The 22,362-nt window shown below is 43.1% G+C and overlaps 1 protein-coding gene across 2 annotated transcripts in view; it reads left to right on the plus strand.

The window, feature by feature from the left end:
* The window catches only part of ANKS6 (ankyrin repeat and sterile alpha motif domain containing 6), a 180,458-nt gene that overhangs the window by 118,343 nt on the left and 39,753 nt on the right, over window positions 1–22,362 (plus strand). The window contains exons 9-14 of one of the 2 annotated variants that reach the window (XM_040432916.1): window positions 565–765; window positions 1,422–1,548; window positions 6,857–7,011; window positions 7,095–7,287; window positions 7,368–7,435; window positions 12,576–12,692. In XM_040432916.1, coding sequence (XP_040288850.1) covers window positions 565–765; window positions 1,422–1,548; window positions 6,857–7,011; window positions 7,095–7,287; window positions 7,368–7,435; window positions 12,576–12,692 — 861 coding nt within the window. The remainder of the gene's footprint in view (window positions 1–564; window positions 766–1,421; window positions 1,549–6,856; window positions 7,012–7,094; window positions 7,288–7,367; window positions 7,436–12,575; window positions 12,693–22,362) is intronic. The other variant, XM_040432917.1, reaches the window with a different exon arrangement.

The following is a 22,362-nucleotide window of genomic DNA, read 5'->3' on the forward strand; positions in this document are numbered from 1 at the left end:
AGATTATTTGTCAGTGGTACAGAGGCAGTGAGTGCAGCTATGGTGGAGTTCTTGTGATGTATATACCTATCAAACAGCTGAGGCATTATGTAGAGTTACTTAAAGGAAAACTCTGGGAGGGGGGTTAGGGCAGAAAATGAACAACAAACCGAGAATCCCTGTGTCATACACCCTCCCTTTAGGGAGGCATAGCAGCACATCACTTTTTGGCTTGGTTAGTTGGTTTATTAGTCTTGGTTGGTGCCATATTCTATTTCTTACAATCTTATAATAGGGCATGTGTATCAGGAGTCAGATCTGGCCTAGAAGTTAACAGCTGTTTATTACGTTCTGTAATTTGTCTAAATAAAAATTGGATGGAAAATTTGCATCTTAAAAAACAAGTTACGGCTGGATTCAGATTAGCCACATTTTGGCATTCAGTTTATGACCACGGTGCTCAGACAACCTGCAGTTAAGTTTAACCGAATTGAAAGCATTCATAAAATTCCATAATTTTATTTCAGATCAGTTGAACCATAAAATGTTCTTGTTGCAGTTGAAAATGTTCTTTCTGTCTTAAAGCTGAAGAATTGTGCTCCTTTTGCTAAACTCCCCAATGACAAACTGAAGGCTGTCATACCTCCCTTCCTGCCTCCATCAAACTTTGAACTGTGGAATTCAGATCGGTCTAGGATCAGTAAGGATGGGAAACTGGAGCAGACTCGAGCTTCGATGGCAAGGCTCTCAAAACCCAGTTTTAACAGCAGCGGAAATTCTGATATTGTAAGTTTAAAGGTAGTTGTAGGAAACAATACTGCAGTAATAATCGCTGTTCCTCCAAGCTGTGCTGCAGTCCAGACATGTAGCTCAGAGACTACCCTGATACAGGAAAGTTTGCTTTCATGTTAACTTCTACCTCTGTTAATAGGGAGCCGTATATAGTGCCCATTTACCTAACTAGCTACAAAGGTAGAGGGAACATTACCAATAACCATACCCATTCCATTGAAACATAGGAGGTTGCAGCATAGTGAGCAGTTCTTCCTATCTTGTCCTAAATCAGTAATCCGCTGCGTGAAAGACCGCCAAGCCCCGCTCCGGACAGCAGAGACACGGAGCATTAACATGATTGATAATGCGCTTTGCCTCTCTGTGTTCTTTTTACCACAAGATCATGGTGACAACTTTATCTCACTGTGATTTTGTAGTAAAAAGATCACCCAGAGGCACAGAGCATTATCAATCATGTTATCTAATGATGCTGTCCAGAGCGGGGCTTGGCTGTCTTTCACGCAGCGGATTACCCGTGTGAAAGAGCCCTAACAATTAGACTAAGTCTGTTTTTAAATATCTGTTTCATGTTTTTTGTTAGGATTATGGCTTTTACTATTATCTGTCAATTTTTTGGTAATATTTACAAGATTCTGTTTTATGGTCAGACGTCAGTCAGCAGAGCTCCAAGAACAGTCAAATTTCCTTCTTTGCCAAGAAGCCCTGCTTCACCTTCAAATTCAGGCAATTTTAACCATTCACCACATTCGTCTGGTGGAGCCAACAGTATTACAGGTAAGGGGGAAATGTACAAACAGTGTGGCCAGTCATGTAGACAGCCAATTTGCACTGGCATAAGAAGTTTATGTATAATGCACTTTTAAGCTTTAAATTGGGGCTGTAATGTCTGCATAATAAAAGTGATGAAAAAATGTTCTCACTTTGGGCAGAGGGGCAGATTTTGGGCAGATTCTGTGCTGTGTTTTGCTTTTGTTGTAGTTTTCCCCCCCTCAAACTCATGGTAAAATTGCATCACTTATCATTCTTTTTTGTTTGTATAATTCTTGATGTGAATGGGTGGTGAATCTATTATAGAGTAAAAAAGTTATTTACTGTCGAGTTATTTTAAGACTAGTTTCACACATAATATTGCTGAACCTTCATGTCCATATTAATAGCACTGCCTTGGCGCCCTGACAAAACTATACATTTTTTAATATGAAAATATCAGTGACAAGAGAAAAAGGGACAAACCAAAAACTGGATTGAAATGGCATTTTGTGCTAACAAAATAGCAATATTTATTACATTTTTCTTAATAATTGTCAAAATAAATTACGAATTCAAAAATCTGATAAAATAAAACTTATGTATCACAGAAATAAAGATACAAAAATTATTTGAATTGAGAAAAGAAAAAACTGTTACAACTTTAAACCTGCATGTACTATAGAAAATAAAAGCTTATTCACAGGGGAAAATGGCCTTTAAGGGAATAAGTCGAATAAGTTGTTGAAATCATATAACTCATTGACAAAAAAATAACACAACCAGACAGAAATGTTGGATTGATGCACTTATGTCTCAGGCAGATCTAATGATTACAGGTGTGGTCTGATTAGACACTGGGTCTTGCCACAAGAGAGCATAACATTGCTGTAGCCGCTGCCCTATAAAAAGGCTCTCAGAGGCTACTTTTGGGTAGTGTACCTCTTGGTAAGAGATCATTGACTGCTGAAACATGCCGTTACAATGTACTCGAAGATGTTTCGTCCAGTTGACAGACTTTGAGAGGGGTCGCATCATTAGACTGAGAGATACAGGATAGTTGTTTCAATGAATTGCCCTCTATCTATGCCGTTCTGTTCTAGCTGTTTAGACGTGTCTGGAGCCTTGGTTACGTGAGGGCGCACACACGTGATGAACAGGCTTTGGATGGGCCAGACAGACCACCAGTAGTGAAGATTGTTTGATCCAGCTACAAGCTCTAGCAGCTTCTACAGCAGGGATCAGCAACCTTCGGCACTCCAACTGCTGTGAAACTACAATTCCCAGCATGCTTCATTCATTTCTATGGGAGTTCGGAGAAGAGTAAGTATGCATGTTGGGAGTTTCGCAACAGCTGGAGGTTGCCTACCCCTGTTCTACAGTTTGATTGATTATTCGCCAACCATACACAGGTGGCACCTTCGTTACATCCCCTGTCTCTGAACAGGACCACTTACAGGTACTTAGAAGAAGGAAATTTGGTGTAACAGCACCCATTAAGTGCAATATGCCATACCTGCTGTCATTTGCAGTAATGTCCTAAACAAGAAACCTTGACTAAATCCATGTTCTGTTTGGGATACCACAATGGTCAGGTTCTAGTATGGAGGCCTTATAGTGTGTGCTTTGTTCCTGCCTATGCTGTGGAGCAACTCACTGCCCCAACTACTGGTATGATGGTCTGGAGAGCCATCTCATACAACAGTCGGTCACTCCTAGTAATGATACAAGGGATACAAACAGCTCAGTGATATGTGCAGGATATCCTGCGGTCCATTGTGTTGCCCCTCATGGCAGGGCTTTCAGCTGGCATTTTTCAGCAGGATAATGCTTGCCCACGCACAGCAAGTTTCCAAGGAATGTTTCCTCTAGATGGCAACATTTTCTTGGCCTGCCAGTTTTATTGCCAATTGAGTGTTTATGGAAGCAGCTGGGATGCTAGCTTCAGCAACCTAAGGCCTCTTGCACACGACCGTGTGGCTTTTTCAGTATTTTGTGGTCCGCAAAAAACGGATGCGCAAAAAATGTGGATGACGTCCGTGTGCATTCCGTTTTTTAAGGAACAGCTGGCCCCTGATAAAACAGTACTATCCTTGTCCGTTATGCGGACAATAATAGGACATGTTCTATCTTTGAACGGAATGGAAATACGGAAACGGAAGGCTTACTAAGTACCTTCCGTTTTTTTTGCGGATCCATTGAAATGAATGGTTCTGTATATGGTCCGTATACAGAACGCAAAAAATGGAACGTAAACGGAAAAAAAAAAATGTTCATGTGCAAGAGGCCTAACAGTGTGAGGGGCCCAGCTGCAACGTCTTTGGGCAAGTGTGCCACACAATACCATATGGAACCTGTATGCCTCCATGCCCAACTGGATCTAATCTTGTATCCAGGCTAGAGGCGGCCCAATGGGGCTGTAGAGCCTCCTTTCAATTGTTTTCCCCAACAAATGTGTGCTTTCACTCAAATATTGTAATTACTTGCATATATCATTACATTTGCACATAGAAAGTTCCATTCAATTCCTGCAAGTCCTTCTTGGTGCATTATTTATTTTTAGTTTTTCAATGACTGTATATTTAAATAATTTTTGTTCATGTTATTTTAATTTGCCATATCACTATGCTCCAATTTTTTTTTCACTAAGCCTAATAGGCGCCACTTGTTGGTGTAGGAAATACAATAAAAAAATGTATAATCATAGAACAAACACTAATGGCAGGTTTACACGTCCTGATAGTCTGGCAGATTACTGGGGAAGAATGTTCCTGCAAATGCTCTTTCCTGACAATCTGCCCATCTAAAGGTGCCGCCAATCACCCGATGAATGAGCAAAACGCTTGTTCGAGTGGAACTGTCGTTTTTGCAGGCAAGTAAATTATTGTTTTTGGGCACCATATAGTGAAAACACTGATGCTGGTGCATTAACCCTTGCACTGCTGCGGTCAACGCTGACCGCAGCATGTGTGGTATCCGAGTGTAACACCGAGTGATCAAAAAGGCGTATTTAGCCCAAAATGGTACCAATCAAACTGTCGTCTCATCCCACAAAAAATGAGACCCTACCTAAATATGGCTTTCAAAAACAAGATTTTATTCTGTTCAAAAACACTTTTACTGTGTAAAACTTAAAAATAATAGGCACATTGGGTATTGCCACGTCCGTAACTACATGCTCTATAAAAATATCACATGAGATGCCCCCTCAGGTGAATGTTGTAAAACAATTTTTTTCACCTTGCCTCACAAAAAGGGTAACCCAAAATGGTACTAATGAAAACGTCGCCTCATCCCACAAAAAATTAGCCCCCAAATAAGGCAATCACTCAAAAATAAAAAACAATGGCAGCCGCAAACCTATCCATCAAAATCTGCGCTGCAAAAGCCACATGGCATTCCTTTAGTTCTGAATCCTGCCATGTGCCCCACAGCAGTTTACCACCACATATGGGGTGTTGCCGTATTCAGGAGAAAATGGGTTACAAATTATGGGGGGCTTTTTCTCCTGTTACACCTTGTGAAAATGAAAACTTGGGGCTAAAGCAACATTTTATTGGAAGAAATTAAACTTTTCATTTTCACAGCCAAGTGTTTCTAAATTCCGTAAAATGCCATGTGCCCATAGAGTAGTTTACCACCACATATTGGGTATTTCTGTAAACTGCAGAATCAGATTAATGTATATTGAGGTTTATTTTGCTGTTAACCCTTGCTGTGTTGCAAGAAAAAAATGAAATTTTGAAATTCAGCCCCCATTTTCCTTCAATTCTTGTAGAACACCTCAAGGGTTAATGAAGTTTGAAACATCAGTTTTGAATATTTTGAGGGGTGTCATTTCTAAAATTGGGTCATTTATGGGTGCTTTCCATTACGTAAGCCCCTCAAAATCACTTTATAACTGAATTGGTGCATAAAAAAATGGTTTTGGAAATTTTGTTGAAAATTAGAAAAAATGCCTCTAAAATTCGAAGCCTTCTAACGTCCTAAAAAAATAAAATGATTTTTTTTTAATTATGCCAACATAAAGCAGACATATGGGGAATGTTGGTTGATAACTATTATTTTATGAGGTACTAGCAGAAGGACCCGGCTTCGAACGGGTATATTTAATCTATTTCATTTTATGTTTCTGTGTGTCGTAAAGACATCAACAGTTTCCCCCATAACCGTGACCTCTACAGTACCCGCCCCTTTAACAATGACCTCCACAGTGCCTGCCCCTTTAACAGTGACCTTTACAGTGGCCGGCCCTTTAACAGTGACCTCCACAGTGCCCGCCCCTTTAACAGTGACCTCCACAGTGCCCGCCTCTTTAACAGTAACCTCCGCAGTGCCTGCCTCTTTAACAGTAACCTCCGCAGTGCCTGCCTCTTTAACAGTGACCTCCACAGTGTCCGCCCCTTTAACAGTGACCTCCGCAGTGCCCGCCCCTTTAACAGTGACCTCCTTTTGTGCCTGCCTCTTTAACAGTAACCTCCGCAGTGCCTGCCTCTTTAACAGTGACCTCCGCAGTGCCCGCCTCTTTAACAGTGAACTCCGCAGTGCCCGTCCGTTTAATAGTGGCCCCTGCCCCCCATGCATGTAGCAGTGTAGTTGTGCCGTCATACGTCATATGACTGAATATTTAAGTACCTGCGAACTGCTAAAACCTGTGATCAGTTGTTATGGAAACCTGGAGTAGGACCTGCGAGCTTCTATTGGCTATTAAGGGACATGTGACCGTGTAAATGGCAGTTCAGATTTAAGTGAAAAGCTTGCAGGCTTCTATTGGCTAATGCAGGTCATTTTTGGGGAATATCTCAGGAACGGTTAGTTCTAGAGAACTGAGACCCGGTCTAAAACCTTCCCAGACACCTGATGTACCTGTGTGCCAAATTTGGTGAAGATCGGTCCAGTCGTTTAGTCGCCCATAAAGAACGTCCGGACAGACAGACACAGACAAACTCATTTTTATATATATATATATATATATATATATAAGATTAGTATCTGTCTTAAAAGTAGAGGAATTCTAATTTAGAAATTTGAGAATGTTTTTAATTTTTTGGTAAATTTTGGATTATTTTCTAAATAAAGGTGAAATATATTGACTCAAATTTACCACTATCATGAAGTACAATGTGTCATGAGAAAACAGTCTCAGAATGGCTTGGATAAGTAAATGCGTTCCAAAGTTATTACCACATAAAGTGGCACATGTCAGATTTGCAAAAATTGGCCTGGGATTTAAGTTGAAAAGGGGTTAAAGTTACTGTAAAAGGATTTTAGGATTTTAAAGTGTCAGTGAGTGTATAATTAATATAAATATCTTTCTTTTTCTTCTTGTTCTAAGGTGGAAGTGCAGATAATGTCTTGTCTCAAATAGCAGCCCAAAGGCGTAAAGCAGCTACTTTATCAAAGCAGAAAGAAATTGTGCCGCAGAATCTGGTCATCACAGTTCCTGAGCAGCCACATGTCCTACCCACTAGCAACGGACATTTACCAAAGGTGACAAATCTTCATACTCAGGCACCTCACTCATGTTCCTTTGTGGTATAATTTCTTAGACAATTATGTTTTCCCTCTCTAAGCAGAAAATTGAAATTGTGAAACGACCCCCATCTGGGACTTCCTCTACATCTAAGAGCACATCTCCTACACTGACCCCTTCACCATCACCCACACCAAAAGGGCGTCTAGTTGAGTCATCTCTATCATCTTCCTCCTCCCATAAACAGTCAAAGAGCAGTGGAGGTTCTAGTAGTGGGACCATCACTGATGAAGGTACGTGTTCTTCGATTCCTGAACTAAGTTTCAAATGATGAATTATAATGATGCAAGTTTTTTTTATTTTTTTTTAATAGATGAGCTATCTGCGATCCTCAAGAAGTTATCATTGGAGAAGTACCAGCCCATTTTTGAGGAGCAGGAGGTAAGATATTAGATTCTTTGGTGATTATGAATTTGTATTAATGCAACACTGAGCACATTTTTGGAATGTTTAAAGAATAATCTGGTAGAGGAAATAAGTGAGTAGTAGTAAGTAAGCAGGGCCAGAAATATTAGGTGACTGTGTATTTGCAGGAATTAAAGTATATTAGGGAATCGTGCAACTGTAATTGCAATTGTACCGCTGTGGAGGGGCGGTGGCAGGAGTTGGAGAGGATGGGAGTGGAGTGGGTAGCAATGAGGGTGTTTGTAATTCTCACGATTGCTAATCCTTATCCCTCTAGCGCTCCCTGGCTACTAATGCAGTGAGTGGAGGGGCACAACTCCTGGATTTTGGCATATCCTTTCTAGTGATGTCTGGGATCCCTTTGATGATAGGTGGATGAACAGTAGGGTGCAAGTCAGGAGGACAAGCTTATTTGGCTAGAATTAATAGTCACTCTTTTACTGAATAGATGATAGGAGTCGCAGTATAAATATATCAGGGTAGGACCCGCCTGTTTCTCTGCAACCAACTAAAGACTCCTATGTTAACTAGTTCCTACGTAAGTGCAACCTTTTGGGATGCATAGTGCACAAATCATCATCACAGTAAACAATGTGAAGTGGTTAACCTGAAAATAAACCTTTTAACAGAGAGTCACAGTATTAACCCTTTAGTGGCGAACCACATGGTCACTGCAATTGCATATATGCAGTTATCAAATATATTAATGAGGTTGGCTACTTTCTGGTTACTGTTCACCAGTGTGTTTGTAAGATGACTACATGGCAGTTACTAATATAGCCTTTATTTAAATTCTGCACTATTTTCTGTATTTCACAAGCTATGACCCATTGTTTACCAAGTCTTTAGTGCTGTCCACACAGAGTTCCTGTCCATGAAATGCTGCTGATGAAAGGTCATGTGACCAGGCAAATCGCCTCTATGCCTCCTCCATTCAAATACATTGCACCTGCCATCTATACTTCACTGTTGGAAATTTAGTGCAGGTACAATGTATTTGAATGGAGGAGGCTGAGTGATGTCTGTCGCATGACCCTCCATCAGTGGTCGTCTTATGGACAGGATCTCTGTGCAAACAGCACACAAGATTTGCCTAACAAGGGGACATGGCTTATGGAATATAGCAAACGGCACTGAATTTAAAAAAAGGTTATATTAGTAATTGCCATGTAGTAATCTACTACAAAGTAACCAGAAAGTAGCCAACCCCTTTAAACAGAACCTGTCACCACAAAATGCAGTGCAGTCCGCAGGCAGCATGAGCAGGAGAAGCTTGGTAGATTGATATGTAGTTTTGGGAGAAAACATTCAGCAAAACATTTAAATCTCTGCTATATACAGAGCCTGGAAACTATAGGCCGGTAAGTTTAACATCTGTTGTGGGTAAACTGTTTGAAGGTTTTCTGAGAGATGCTATGTTAGAGCATCTTATGGGAAATAAGCAAATAACGCCATATCAGCATGGCTTCGTGAGGGATCGGTCATGTCAAACTAATTTAATCAGTTTCTATGAGGAGGTAAGTACTAGACTTGACAGCGGCGAATCAATGGATGTCGTGTATCTGGACTTCTCCAAAGCATTTGACACTGTACCTCATAAAAGGTTAGTATATAAAATGAGAATGCTCGGACTCGGAGAAAACGTCTGTAAGTGGGTAAGTAACTGGCTCAATGATAGAAAACAGAGGGTGGTTATTAACGGTACATACTCAGATTGGGTCACTGTCACTAGTGGAGTACCTCAGGGGTCAGTATTGGGCCCTATTCTCTTCAATATATTTATTAATGATCTTGTAGAAGGCTTGCATAGTAAAATATCAATTTTCGCAGATGACACTAAACTGTGTAAAGTAATTAACACTGAAGAGGACAGTATACTACTACAGAGGGATCTGGATAGATTGGAGGCTTGGGCAGATAAGTGGCAGATGAGGTTTAACACTGAGAAATGTAAAGTTATGCACATGGGAAGGAATAATGCAAGTCACCCGTACATACTAAATGGTAAAACACTCGGTAACACTGACATGGAAAAGGATCTAGGAATTTTAATAAACAGCAAACTAAGCTGCAAAAAACAGTGTCAGGCAGCGGCTGCCAAGGCCAATAAGATAATGGGTTGCATCAAAAGGGGCATAGATGCCCGTGATGAGAACATATTCCTACTACTTTACAAATCACTGGTCAGACCACACATGGAGTACTGTGTACAGTTCTGGGCTCCTGTAAACAAGGCAGACATAGCAGAGCTGGAGAGGGTCCAGAGGAGGGCAACTAAAGTAATAACTGGAATGGGGCAACTACAGTACCCTGAAAGATTATCAAAATTAGGGTTATTCACGTTAGAAAAAAGACGACTGAGGGGAGATCTAATTACTATGTATAAATATATCAGGGGGCAGTACAGAGATCTATCCCATCATCTATTTATCCCCAGGACTGTGACTGTGACGAGGGGACATCCTCTGCGTTTGGAGGAAAGAAGGTTTGTACACAAACATAGAAAAGGGTTCTTTACGGTAAGAGCAGTGAGACTATGGAACTCTCTGCCTGAGGAGGTGGTGATGGTGAGTACAATAAAGGAATTCAAGAGGGGCCTGGATGTATTTCTGGAGTGTAATAATATTACAGGCTATAGCTACTAGAGAGGGGTCGTTGATCCAGGGAGTTATTCTGATTGCCTGATTGGAGTCGGGAAGGAATTTTTTATTCCCCTAAAGTGAGGAAAATTGGCTTCTACCTCACAGGGTTTTTTTTTGCCTTCCTCTGGATCAACTTGTAGGATGACAGGCCGAACTGGATGGACAAATGTCTTTTTTCGGCCTTATGTACTATGTTACTATGTTATATCAGACTTCATTTGTACATGGGGTAGGTGTTATTAGTGATTGATAGCATTCACTTTGTACATTGGCATGCAAAAGTTTGGGCAGCCCTGGTCAAAATTACTGGATTGTGGTGATTAATATCACCTTGGTGGCCCTATTTCAACTTTTCACTGTGTATTCAATTACCCCTTAATTCCACATTTTTGTTCCCTGTACTGCCTACTTTTACCTGTGCTTAACATAGGGTTGCTAGGCATGGTCTGTCTATCTGTTGATAGATGGAGCAGGCAGCGTGCAAGGTCACATTACTGACAGCCAGGGACTGTAAATAAATGATTAAAGCCAGGTCCTCCCCAGCAGCTGATAACAGTGTGCACTTCTCCCTGTCCCTGCGCTTGGCAGACGCTCCCTCACTCAGCAGAGCTGGAGAAGGCAGAGTTGAAGCAGCGCACAACAGGGAAGGGAGATCTGCCATCTGCTCAGTGTATAAATAAAAGCAACATGTGGTAAGCGGACCCCTTTGTGCTGCAGGAGATTAACCCTTTAGGGGGGAGGGCTCTAGTTACTGACACTTTTGGGGGGCTATTGTTACTGGCTAGTGAGGGCAGGCGGGATTAGCCTCAGGGTGAGGGCAGTGGCGGCCATCTTAACTGAATAGTGAAATTGCAGTTTTATGCAGACTGGTTGCTAAGGGCTGAATCTTATTAAATATGGGGTAAGTCAGTCTAATAGTAACTGATTCTGGAATATCATGTTATTAGTAACTACATATATGAAAATTGAAATTAGGGTCTAAATGTGACAGTTATCCTTTAAGCAAGTTGAAGATGAAATGATCTCCAAAAGGCATACAGTTAAAAATGACACATTGCCTTTTTAACAAAAATGTATTTCTATTTTCGTCTTTTACATTTTCAAAATAATAAAATAAGGAAAAGGGCTGGAAACAAAACTTAGGGCACTCTGCATGGTTAGTACCTAGTTGCACCCCATTGGCAAGTATCACAGCTCGTAAATGCTTTTTGTAGCCAGCCAGGAGTCTTTCACTTCTTGTTTGAGGGATTTTCATCCATTCTTCCTAACAAAAGTCTTCCAGTTCTGTGAGATATTGGGGTCGTCTTGCATGCACTGCTCTTTTGAGACTTATCCACAGGTTTTCAGATGAGGGGGCTGTGAGGATCATGGTAAAACCTTCAGCTTACACCTTCTAAGGTAGTCTGTTGCAGATTTTGATGTGTCTTTAGGGTCATTATCCATTTCTAGAAGCCATCCTATTTTCGTATTCATCAGGTTACAACTTCTTAAAGTCAAGTTCTCTGAGATATTAGTTCTTGCTAGTTAAAGGAGTTTCTATGATTTTCATTGACACCCCCCTCCAACCCCCTCAACTGATCAGGAATATGAAGGGGCAGTGGTGCTCGCTCAGCCTTGTCCTGTTGAATGGGCTGAGCTGGTGTATGAACGATCATTGGGTCAGACTGTAAGATCAGGTTTTGTTCTGCTATTTGGCGACGGTCTTGAGGGTTGGGCACCCACCATTTGTTGCCACTGTAACCCTACAGTGATCACTGTAAAATGTGGCAGTTAGCCAGCATAGTGAAAACAGGGGTATCCCAGTGGCATAAAGGTTTTTTCTCCTTATATACTGATACAGGAAGCACTGTACATATGGATCATTTGGATAATACATGCATCTTTTATGGAAACAAATCATAGTATACAGTATGACGAAAGGCAACATAGTGTTTGTACAGTCTCCTTGTGTTCTGTCAAGTTTCCACTTCCAGTTTTCCTCCTAAACATAGGTGAATTGGCTTCCTATAAAATTTGCCATAGTGTGCATGGAAGGTGTGGAATGTAGAGTGTCAATGGTGCCCAAGTCTATCAGCTAAAAAGTAGTTGTGAATATGCATATATAGTAAAATAAATTTTTTATTGTATTGCTGCTATGTATTATAGACAGGAGAATGGTATGCAGCTCTATGCTGAGACATAAGGTGCTGTATTCTGCAAAACTATGCATTTATCTATGGCAAAAGGAATAAAAAAAAAAAATCTTTCAACTGAACAGTTAAGATAAGTGAATTCCTCAGTGTATGCTGCTACCACTGGCAGGTACTGTAGCTTCGGTTCTGTACATGGGAAACCCTTTTTAAGCACTTTTTTTAACAGAACTGAACCACATTTTAGAGCGTCAAAGTGTGTGATTCTGTCTTGTTAATTTCCGCTTACACAATGAAGCAAACCATTGCAATGTTTACACTGATGGATTTCTTGATTTTCTATAGGTGGACATGGAAGCTTTTCTCACACTGAATGATAGTGACCTGAAGGCTTTGGGCATAACAACAGATGGTTCCAGACAGCAGATTTTAGCAGCAATTTCTGAACTCAATGCAGGAAAGGTGAGTATCCTGGGCATAGCTAAATGAAACATGGAGGAAAGAAAATTACTGTACAGCTTAAAAATGGTTCATACAGTAGCTTACAAGAAAAGAGTTGTGGCTTCATGTGGAAGGGATGTAACCTATTATGTGACATTTAGCTCAAAAATTGCACCAGAATTCTGATGTAAAATTCTGTCTCAGAATAAGCCAAGGAATAGTTGGCATAGAGTTAGCCAAAAGTGTCTATCCCCGCACTAGATTTATCATCCAGCCTGAAGGTGGATTTACAGAACCCTATTGTCGGGCAGATTACGCTCTTCCTGACAATCTGCCTTTCTAAATGTGCCGCCGATCACCCGATGAACGAGCGAAGCGCTTGTTCATTGAGTGATGCTGTCGTTCGCATAGGCACATCAATCATCATTTTCTGGGCAGCAGATTGTGTTGTCTAAACAGCGATCTGCTGCCCAGAAACAATGATTCTGTATGAGGATGAGTGATCACAATAGCGATCCCTCATCGTCATACTGTGAAGGAGACCACTGCATGTAAATGCAGCGGTGTCCTTCACTGAGCGAGCAGCCGTCTGTCGGGAAGGAAAGCTTCCTTCCCGACAATCGGCTTTCTGGTCGGTGCTTATAAACCCACATTGAGCCACTGTGATAAATCTAGTTGAGCTGTAGACAGCCTTTCTAAGCTTACACCATATATAGCAGTGGTGGCGAACCTATGGCACGGGTGCCAGAGGCAGCACTCAGAGCCCTCTCTGTGGGCACCCGCGCCCTGGGAAAAGTCTATGGTGTACCAATATGCCTTAGACTTTTCCTGCCATTCATCAGCGCAGGGCGCACTATGAATGGCACAGGCAGCGCATTGAATGTAGGCAGGTTATTATAGATAAATTACATTGAAGACATACTTTATTGGTATTCATTGCCATTGCAGTGTTGGCACTTTGCAGTTTGGGCACTCGGTCTCTAAAAGGTTCACCATCACTGATATATAGGATTACTAAATCTACTGCAGTGTGCGTGAGATCACTAGTACAGAAAGGAAAATCCAGCACTGGGCCGAAGTCTTCAAAAATATCTTCAAATTTATTAATACATCAGTAAAATCCACAATACGAACCGCAGCAACCAGTTTGTGTTTCAGACTAGCTATAGCCCTTACTTATGTCCTAAGCTTGCTCCATCTCCACCCCGTTAAAACACATATGACTCCAGTCACATGACGGCAACTTAAAAAAAAACACACAACCGTTCCATATACAAATATTAAATTACATCGACAATCGCAGTAACACAATAATAACCAATTTAGAGTACTTTCACACTTGCGTTTTTCTTTTCCGACATAGAGTTTTGTCCTAGGGGCTCTATACCGGAAAAGAACTGATCAGGTATATCCCCATGCATTCTGAATGGAGAGCAATCCGTTCAGGATGCATCAGGATGTCTTCAGTTCAGTCTTTTTGACTGATCAGGCAAAAGATAAAACCGCAGCCTGCTACGGTTTTATCTCAGGCCAAAAAAACTGAAGACTTGCCTGAATGCCGCATCCGACCTTTTTTTCCCATAGGAATGTATTAGTGCAGACCGAATGTATTAGTGCAGACCGACTAGAATGTGCAGACCGAAAAAAAAAAAAAGGTGAAAAAATAAATGCCGGATCCATTTTTCCGGATGATACCGGAAAGACTGATCTGGCATTTCAATGCATTTTTCTGACTGATCAGGCAGATCCTGATCAGTCTTACAAATGCCATCAGTTGGCATACGTTTTGCCGGATCCGGCAGGCAGTTGCAGCGACAGAACTGCTTGCCAGATCACTTTGCCGCAAGTGTGAAAGTAGCCTAACAAATCTCAGGATTCAATGGCAGTAAATCATGTGTTGTCTCCAGCTTTATCATTTAGCATATCTAGGATGATTTGCGGGAGAGATAACCACCCTGCTGTGACTGAAAAACTCTTTCCATGCCTTGGAAAATGACAAAAATTAATACCATGTACATCCCTAAAGTGTTTTGTCAACATAGATACAGTATATTCGTTTTTTAGATGTCTAATCAAAAGTTTGTCTGATCCGAACTTGAAGGGCCAGAAGTTTGTCCTACATAACTGTAACTGATAATTATTGCACTTAGTGCAAAGTATGAAACTATTAATAAATCTGCCCCAGTGTTTTGTTCTTTGGAAAAAGTGTCAATGGGAATATGTGAGAACCTTTGAAGGGCCTGGGTGAATCATAACCTTCAACCCCTAGTACATAATATCCCCATTTATATTAGGGATATGCCACGTGTCCTTTCCTCTATGTATAACTTGGAATGGAAAGAAAATTATTATTGGGCTACTTGCGATGCTGTCACATCACATACTCATCAGTACCTCTAGTATATTGGCTAAAAGTGTTGGAAGACATATAGTCCACAGTTAAAACAATTTTGATTGTAGCAGTTATTTTCAAATGTGCAATTAATGCGGGCACAATATTTGCCATGTTATGCTAATATTTACATGTACACTTGGGAGGCACCTTTTGTGTGGAATTATAATAATCACTTTTTGTCATTTATAAAGTGGTTTGGCCGATTTTATAGATGTCTTTTTGTTTGTTTTGAGGAGGCGCAGACTTTTGAGGAGTTTGCATCTTTTGTAAAATATGTCAATGAGAATGAGATGAACCTGAAGTTTACGTATAATTTGCAGAAAAACAGCATAATACAGAAGATCATAAAAACGTTAATTTATGCAGAATATAATAAAAAAGTTAATTTACTTTAGTATTTCCATTCAAAAAGTGAAACTAGGGGGCGTGGCTTACCGCCGAGAAGGCAGATGGCTTCTTCTGCCTCTCTCCTCATCCAGCTAACATCGAAAGCCATCTGGCCAATCCTACCCCACCAGCAGGCTCAGGCTGGCTCCAGTTGAACTCCCCTTCTTGTCATCAGTGAGGGGACCCCTCTCTTACCCGTCTGGGCCCTCCAGGTCTGGTCTTTGGATCGGGGCCTGGTCTGGCCTACAAGTCCTCGGCCTCGATTTTGGCTTCAGCGCTGAGGGAGAAGCCACTTCAGCGGCAGTAACTCTTATACCCAAACTTGGGACCAGCAGGCCGTGCAGTGACCTTCGGGAGAGCCCGGTGTGGCAGACCCTGCGCAGATCGCCCTGGCGTCATTCTCCTCCAGGCAAGTGCTCCCCGCCCTCAATTACCTAATCGCACCTGTGGCCGACGTTCAGCGACAGCCCGCTTACCCTGACGGACCCTTGCGCCGAGTCCCGCTTACCAACGCACTTCACCCGGAACCCTCTGCTGCAGTCAAGAAACTCTCTGCACCTTCATATTCTTGGCTCTTGTTGTCACCATCTTCCTGGCACTAGTTCCCATCTCCCAGGAGCCCCAGCCTGGAAGGTGCTCCCTGACAGGTTCCAGGTTCCCACCCAGAACATTTCTCTAGCCCTTTACACCTGGTCACCTACCATCTCCCGCAATTCTTGAGGTTCCACCCCCTACTTGGGAAAGAGCCTTGCTCTAATTTTTTTCCGGTTCTCCCTGGGAGAGAACCCTTTATATATACCTGCAAGACAGCACTAACTTTTTAGGGTCTTTGGCCCAATTTTTCCGAACCAAGAGGCAATATGCAGGCTAAATAGTATCACCGCCATCTGGAGGGGACACCGCCCTGTTCTGTGTGCATCACGCAAATACGTGCCGCTCATCACCGTGCAAAAGCAGCCCTTCTGACCATACACCTGGACACCCATCGCCTGGGTTCTCGCTATGGTCAAAGTAGGCACATTGGAGGGTCCGCACTCTCCCACTAAGAAGAAAGCACAGTCTGAGATGGAGAAATTAGGGAAGAAATTGGGAGCCCCTTCCTCAGCACCCTCTAAAGATAAGACATCGCCTCCACCTGGGAATGATCACCTAGATAATCTCACCCCAGAAGAACCTAACAAAGAGGGACCTCTTGAAGCAGATCAGATCCTATCAATCTCTCAATCCGCAATACTGCGAGTAATTGAAACATCCCTTAAACCGTTTAAAAACTATATCTCGAACATTAAGCACGACATCCATAGTATTGGCCTTAGAGTGGAACAACTAGAAGCGAACCAGGCATCTATAGTCACGTTTGGGGAATCTACAACATCAGCTTTTCATTCATGTCACTCCCACCTCAATGCCCTTCTCTCTCATTTGGAAGATCAAGAAAACAGGAATAGACGGAAAAATTTACGCATCCGCGGCGTCCCTGAAACTATCCCATCCTCCTCTCTAATGGACAATGTTTATGACATCCTGAGATCCTTGCTGCCAGACGAGGAGGCCCCTCAATTGGTTCTTGAACGAGCCAATAGAGCATTTTGCCAGAAACTGAGGGAGGAAGACCCTCCCAGGGATATCATTTGCAGGATTTTAAACTTCCAACATCGCAAACTTAAAGGCAGCTAGAGATTCAGAAAATATCACATGCAGCGGCGCTCCTATATCGTTCTATCAGGACTTATCCTCCTTGACCCTTTACAAGTGCAAATGTCTCAAGCCGATTACGGAAATCCTAAGGAGGAAGAAAATTCCCTATTGGTGGCTGTTTCCGTTTGGCCTCTCCTTCACCTTTTAATGGTTCGCTGAAGGTTATCCATTACCCAGAAGATATTCCTCCCATCTGTTTGGATCTGCAGCTGGATGCCTCCACTATTCCTTCTTGGCTCCAATTCTCGGATGTCTTGGACCTTCCCCGGCTTCCTGAGATCTTGCTGTGGCAGACCGTGAGGGGGCACGCTTCAAGAAAGAGATCGGCAGTTTCCAATGAGGACTGATTGTCTTTTCTCTGATCTCCAGCCTAAACCAAAAGAAACACCATCTTGTTCTAAATGATCCTCTCCCTAAACCGAAGAACAGTTTTTTCTTTCTTTCTTGTGCTTGTGTGATTCTTGGTGTCTGGGGTCGGAGGGGTGGGGGGTGGGGGGTGGTGGAGGATGGCAGGGTGAGGAGGGGAGCCTGGTCTTCCCCGGCCTGTTCCCTCTGAGGCGGGTCGGTTCGTTTTCCTCTCCCCCATGGACACCCAGCACGTCCTTGTGCAATTGTTAGATGGGTTTCCCCTCCACTGCCCTGGAGTATGTTACACACTTTCCTTTCTAGCTCTTCAGGAGCTATTTCCATAGAATTGTACTGTTTTTGTATTGATTCTGTTTTTACTTGGTTTACGTTGTCTACCCATTTTCCTTTTCTCATAACTACTGTTCATGTGGTAATGTCCATGGATTGAATTCTCCAGCGAAGAGGTCCAGGGTCTTTCAACACCTCTGGTACTTACGCGCGGACTTGCGGTCCTCCAAGAGACTCAATTCAAATTGGGTAAAATTCCTGCACTGAAACGCACCAGTTACTCACAATGGTTCCATTCATGCCACACCACTTCTAAGGTTAGAGGAGTCTCTATTGCCTTTAAAAAATCGGTCCCCTTTACATTATCCTCTAGCCTATCCGACCCAGAGGGCAGATTTCTGTTTTTGAAATGCACAATTGCCAATATGATAGTCTCCATTGCAGGCTTCTGCGCCCCAAACAGCAATCAAGCTCACTGGTTAGAGGGGGCTCTAAGACAATTCGACTCAAAGAAGGCCTTTGTATAGTGGGCGGAGACTTCAATGTTGCTATAGAACCTCATTTAGATTCCTCCTCTTTTAAATCTCATTTGTCCTTTGGAAAACTCAGATCCGTGAAACTGGCCCTCCTGTCACTGGGAGTAAGAGACGCCTGCCGCACCCTATACCCATCCCACCATGATTACACCTACTTCTCCACTCCCCACGACTCCTACCAAAAATTGGACTACATATTCGTCTCCACCCCTCACTTACACCTGGTGTCCAGAGCACATATCGGGCAAATCACTGTTTCAGACCATGCACCATTCCAGGTTGGACTAAAGATCCAGACACTTCCTAAGTGTGAATACACTTGGAGGTTGAATGAACTTCTCCTCAATAATGAACTCTTAAAACAGAGGATCTCAAAGATCCTCACCTCCTATTTTTCCAAAAACACGTCTGACTCTATTTCCCCAACAATACTTTGGGAGGCCCATAAGGCTGTGGTCGGAGGTGAATTTCTCTCCATAGGCACGTATGCTAAAACTTGCCGGACCAAGGACGTTGACTCTCTCATGTCAGATATTGCTAGGCTAGAGAGATATTATAAACAATCATTGGCCTCTTCGACCCTAACTGATCTTACCAAATTGAGAGGGCAGTTAAAATAGCTTCTCAACCTAAAGGCTGCAAACGCATACTTGTACTCCCAGCATAGAGTCTTATCAGCATGACAACAAAGGCTCTAAATTCATGGCCTTGCTAGCCAAACGGAGACAGGACCAACTACACATCAATCAAATAGTCTGAGTCGGGTTCCCCAGTCACAGACACACAGGGCATAGCACAACAATTCCAGCGCTTCTACGCATCCCTATACAATATACGGGAAGGCGAACCCCCAGAACTAAAGGCCCAGCGCAAGCTAGACATATCTGCCTTCCTGGGCCGACTGTCCCTCCCTTCGCTAACCGAGGCCCAACGATCTGACCTAGATAAATGATTCACCTTAGAAGAAGGGAAAGAGTCCAGGCCCCGATAGCCTCCCCATACAATATTACAAAACCTTTCCAGCGATCTTACTTCCCCAAATGTCCTTCAACTCGCTAACGGAAAAAACTGAGTTCCCGGCACAAACCCTGGCGTCACATATAATAATTGTACCAAAAGATGGTAAAGATCCCTCCCTCTGTAGCAGGTACCGCCCTATATCTCTCCTCAATGTGGACATAAAGCTCTATGCAAAATTACTGGCAAATTGACTGAATGCTATGCTTTCAGGTCTAGTAAATGCCGAACAAGTGGGGTTTGTGAAGGGGAGGGGAAGGTAAATATAATACGCTACGGGTTCTACAGTTGATCCAGTTTGCTCGGTCTACTAAGACGCCCTTGGTTCTCCTATCCACAGACGCTGAAAAATCATTTGACTGAGTAGACCCGAGCTTCATGACTCAAGCCTTGGCTAAGTTTGGTCTTCCTCCACACTTCATGTGAGGAAGATGGATTATTATTTACTGGCAGCCCTGATTTTCATCTGATTCACCTTTTTGTCCGTCCACATGCAAATAGGCTCTCATTCCACTACCTCTGCATCTGACAAGCAGATGGTTGAAATCCACAGGGGGTCCTATCTCAAAGGATGCCCAAGGTGGATAGACTCACACCTCTTCCAGGAGCTAGGAGCCAGGCCAAGGTAACAGGAAGGATCTCTCAGTATGGGGTCCCAAACCTTCCCCAGTTCAATCAGATTAGCAGACATATTGGGACCGGTGAGTTATAAGGAATTATGAATCGTCCATCCATCCCAGGCATAATTCGGTTATATTTTTGCGATCCTGGGGCAAAGCCAAACATCCACGTAGTCCTGGCTTTAGACTAGAGTGCCCGGGATGGGAGATATACTTATCTCCCCACAGAAACCAAATAACGGTACCATGCTTGGACTCTAGTTGTAGCCGGAACCCAGGCAGATCAATTGGGCCCGGGACCATCTTCCTGTGATATTCGGGTCTGGGGCTATGAGCCCTAAGGGGTTTTATGGGTCATTTGCTCCCAGCACCAGAGAAGGAGGGGTGGGCCCTACCCATAGGCGGAGAGGGGAGTGGCCGGCTACAGGTAATAAGCCCATGCAAGCCAGTGGGCGGTGTCTTTCTCTGAAAGGGGGTCACATCGTGCAAATGTGTTTGGAGAGACCTGGAAACCGCTGACATCACCGCCCCCACGTGACTGAAGCCACGCTTATGACCCAAAGGAACTTTCATCTACCCAGTAACTGACTTTTGCTCTGCTTAACCCTGTTGTACCCAAATAATCTGTATCTGGAACCTCAGACCACTGTATATATTCTCTGTGTATATTGTGTTAAATCTAGTGTGCCCTTACGGCGATTAAATATATAATTTAATCTTGTGCTATCTTGTATCTCGATCACGAATCCCCACGTCCGTGTTTTGGCCTAGTTATAAGCTACCGCAGGTTGGTTTCTCACCCTATATAATCCCGTTAGCGGACCGGGCTTATATCAAACGAGAAGCTGGTGGCAGATTTCCCAGGCTGAGACAGCGCCGTTTTCACTGCGGCAGTGAAAAGGCTCTCTCAGCTTGTTTTTCCCAACATTACATTTTCTCCACATTCCAAAACCTCCCAAATTTTAAGATAAACCCCACAAAATCATCTGCGCTAAACATCTCTTGCCCTGGGGGGATGGTCGCTGGAGCTTCTGCTAGATCTCCCTTCCCATGGTCCCACACCTCTATCAGATATCTAGGTCTCTCCGTCTCGGCCAACCCTGAGAACTGGTATTCACTTAACTATGCCCCACTACAGTCCCAAGTTTCAACGATCATAGAAAGTTGTAAAATTCCATAAATCTCTTGGATTGGTCAAGCTAACCTGCTCAAAATGATGGTCATCCCGAAATTCCTCTACCTATTTCAAACCTTACCTATCTCTCCAGGTCCTTTTTCATGACTACCCGTAGGCTGTTTTTGCAGTTCCTTTGGTGGAAAATTACCCATAGAGTAGCCTATAAAACTCTGACGAAACCTAAAGCGGCCCGGGGCATAGGGCGTAAGTCTCGGGCTTCACACTCACCCAAGGTCTCTTGCTCCTTCAAACCGGTAGACGACTGCCTTCTTCACTGAATGTGATCACCAGGGAGACCCTCCAGGTATGGGATTCTCTTTGCAAAGTTGCAGCTATATGATCATCCCCTTCCCCCATCACTGGGACATCCTTGGTCTTAACACTCCATATACCTCTATCTGCCTTCCCCTATAAAAGAGCTTAAACGCAAAGAAAAATGGAGATATACTAGCTGATGGCACTCTACCGGAGTTTCGGGAGTTGTGTAATCTGTTTCCCTCTGTATCTATGACTCAGTTAACCTACAACCAGATTGCCCTAGGTTTCAGGACATTCCTGAAACTGGGCTCATTGCCTCAAGATACTACTTGGCTAGAGCGTCTATCTACACTACGCTCCCCTATTCCCAAGCTTACAGGGAACTGATTGCGCTTCCCCGGGACTCCCCATTATCATACATCAGGGCTTGGGTACAAGAATTAGGCCAGACTCTCACCCCACAGGAAATCTCACAAATCTATAAAACCAGCTGTGGCCCCTCCAGATGCATTACACTGCAGGAGATTAACTATAAACTGACATGCCGATGGTATAAAACTCCTGTCGTCCTACACAAGATTAATGTCTCCATTGTCAACCTCTGCTAGTGCTCTCTTTCCCACACGGGCTCCTATGTTCACATTTGGTGGGACTGTGCTCTTATAAAACCATTGTGGCAGAGAGTAGGAGAACTTATAGCTAAAGTCTTCCCAGAGGCCCCACCTCTGACCCTAAGAACCTTTTTTCTTGGCCTTCCCCTGGGGTTGTCACGGCGTGGTGTGGGAACTAACTCCACACCGATCACAGAGGGGGAGGGGAAAGTTATTAGAAAACTAGGGATAGGGTGGTAGGAATTTTAATACACAGGAACCTAAGCCCTATCTCACCCTAACAGGGTCCTGGAGATAGTGTCAGGACAACGGATGGCCTGTTCCTTTCCAGCTGAAGGAACAGGAGACCCATTCAG

This window comes from Bufo bufo, chromosome 5 (assembly GCF_905171765.1).
Source record: "Bufo bufo chromosome 5, aBufBuf1.1, whole genome shotgun sequence".
Taxonomy (NCBI): domain Eukaryota; kingdom Metazoa; phylum Chordata; class Amphibia; order Anura; family Bufonidae; genus Bufo; species Bufo bufo.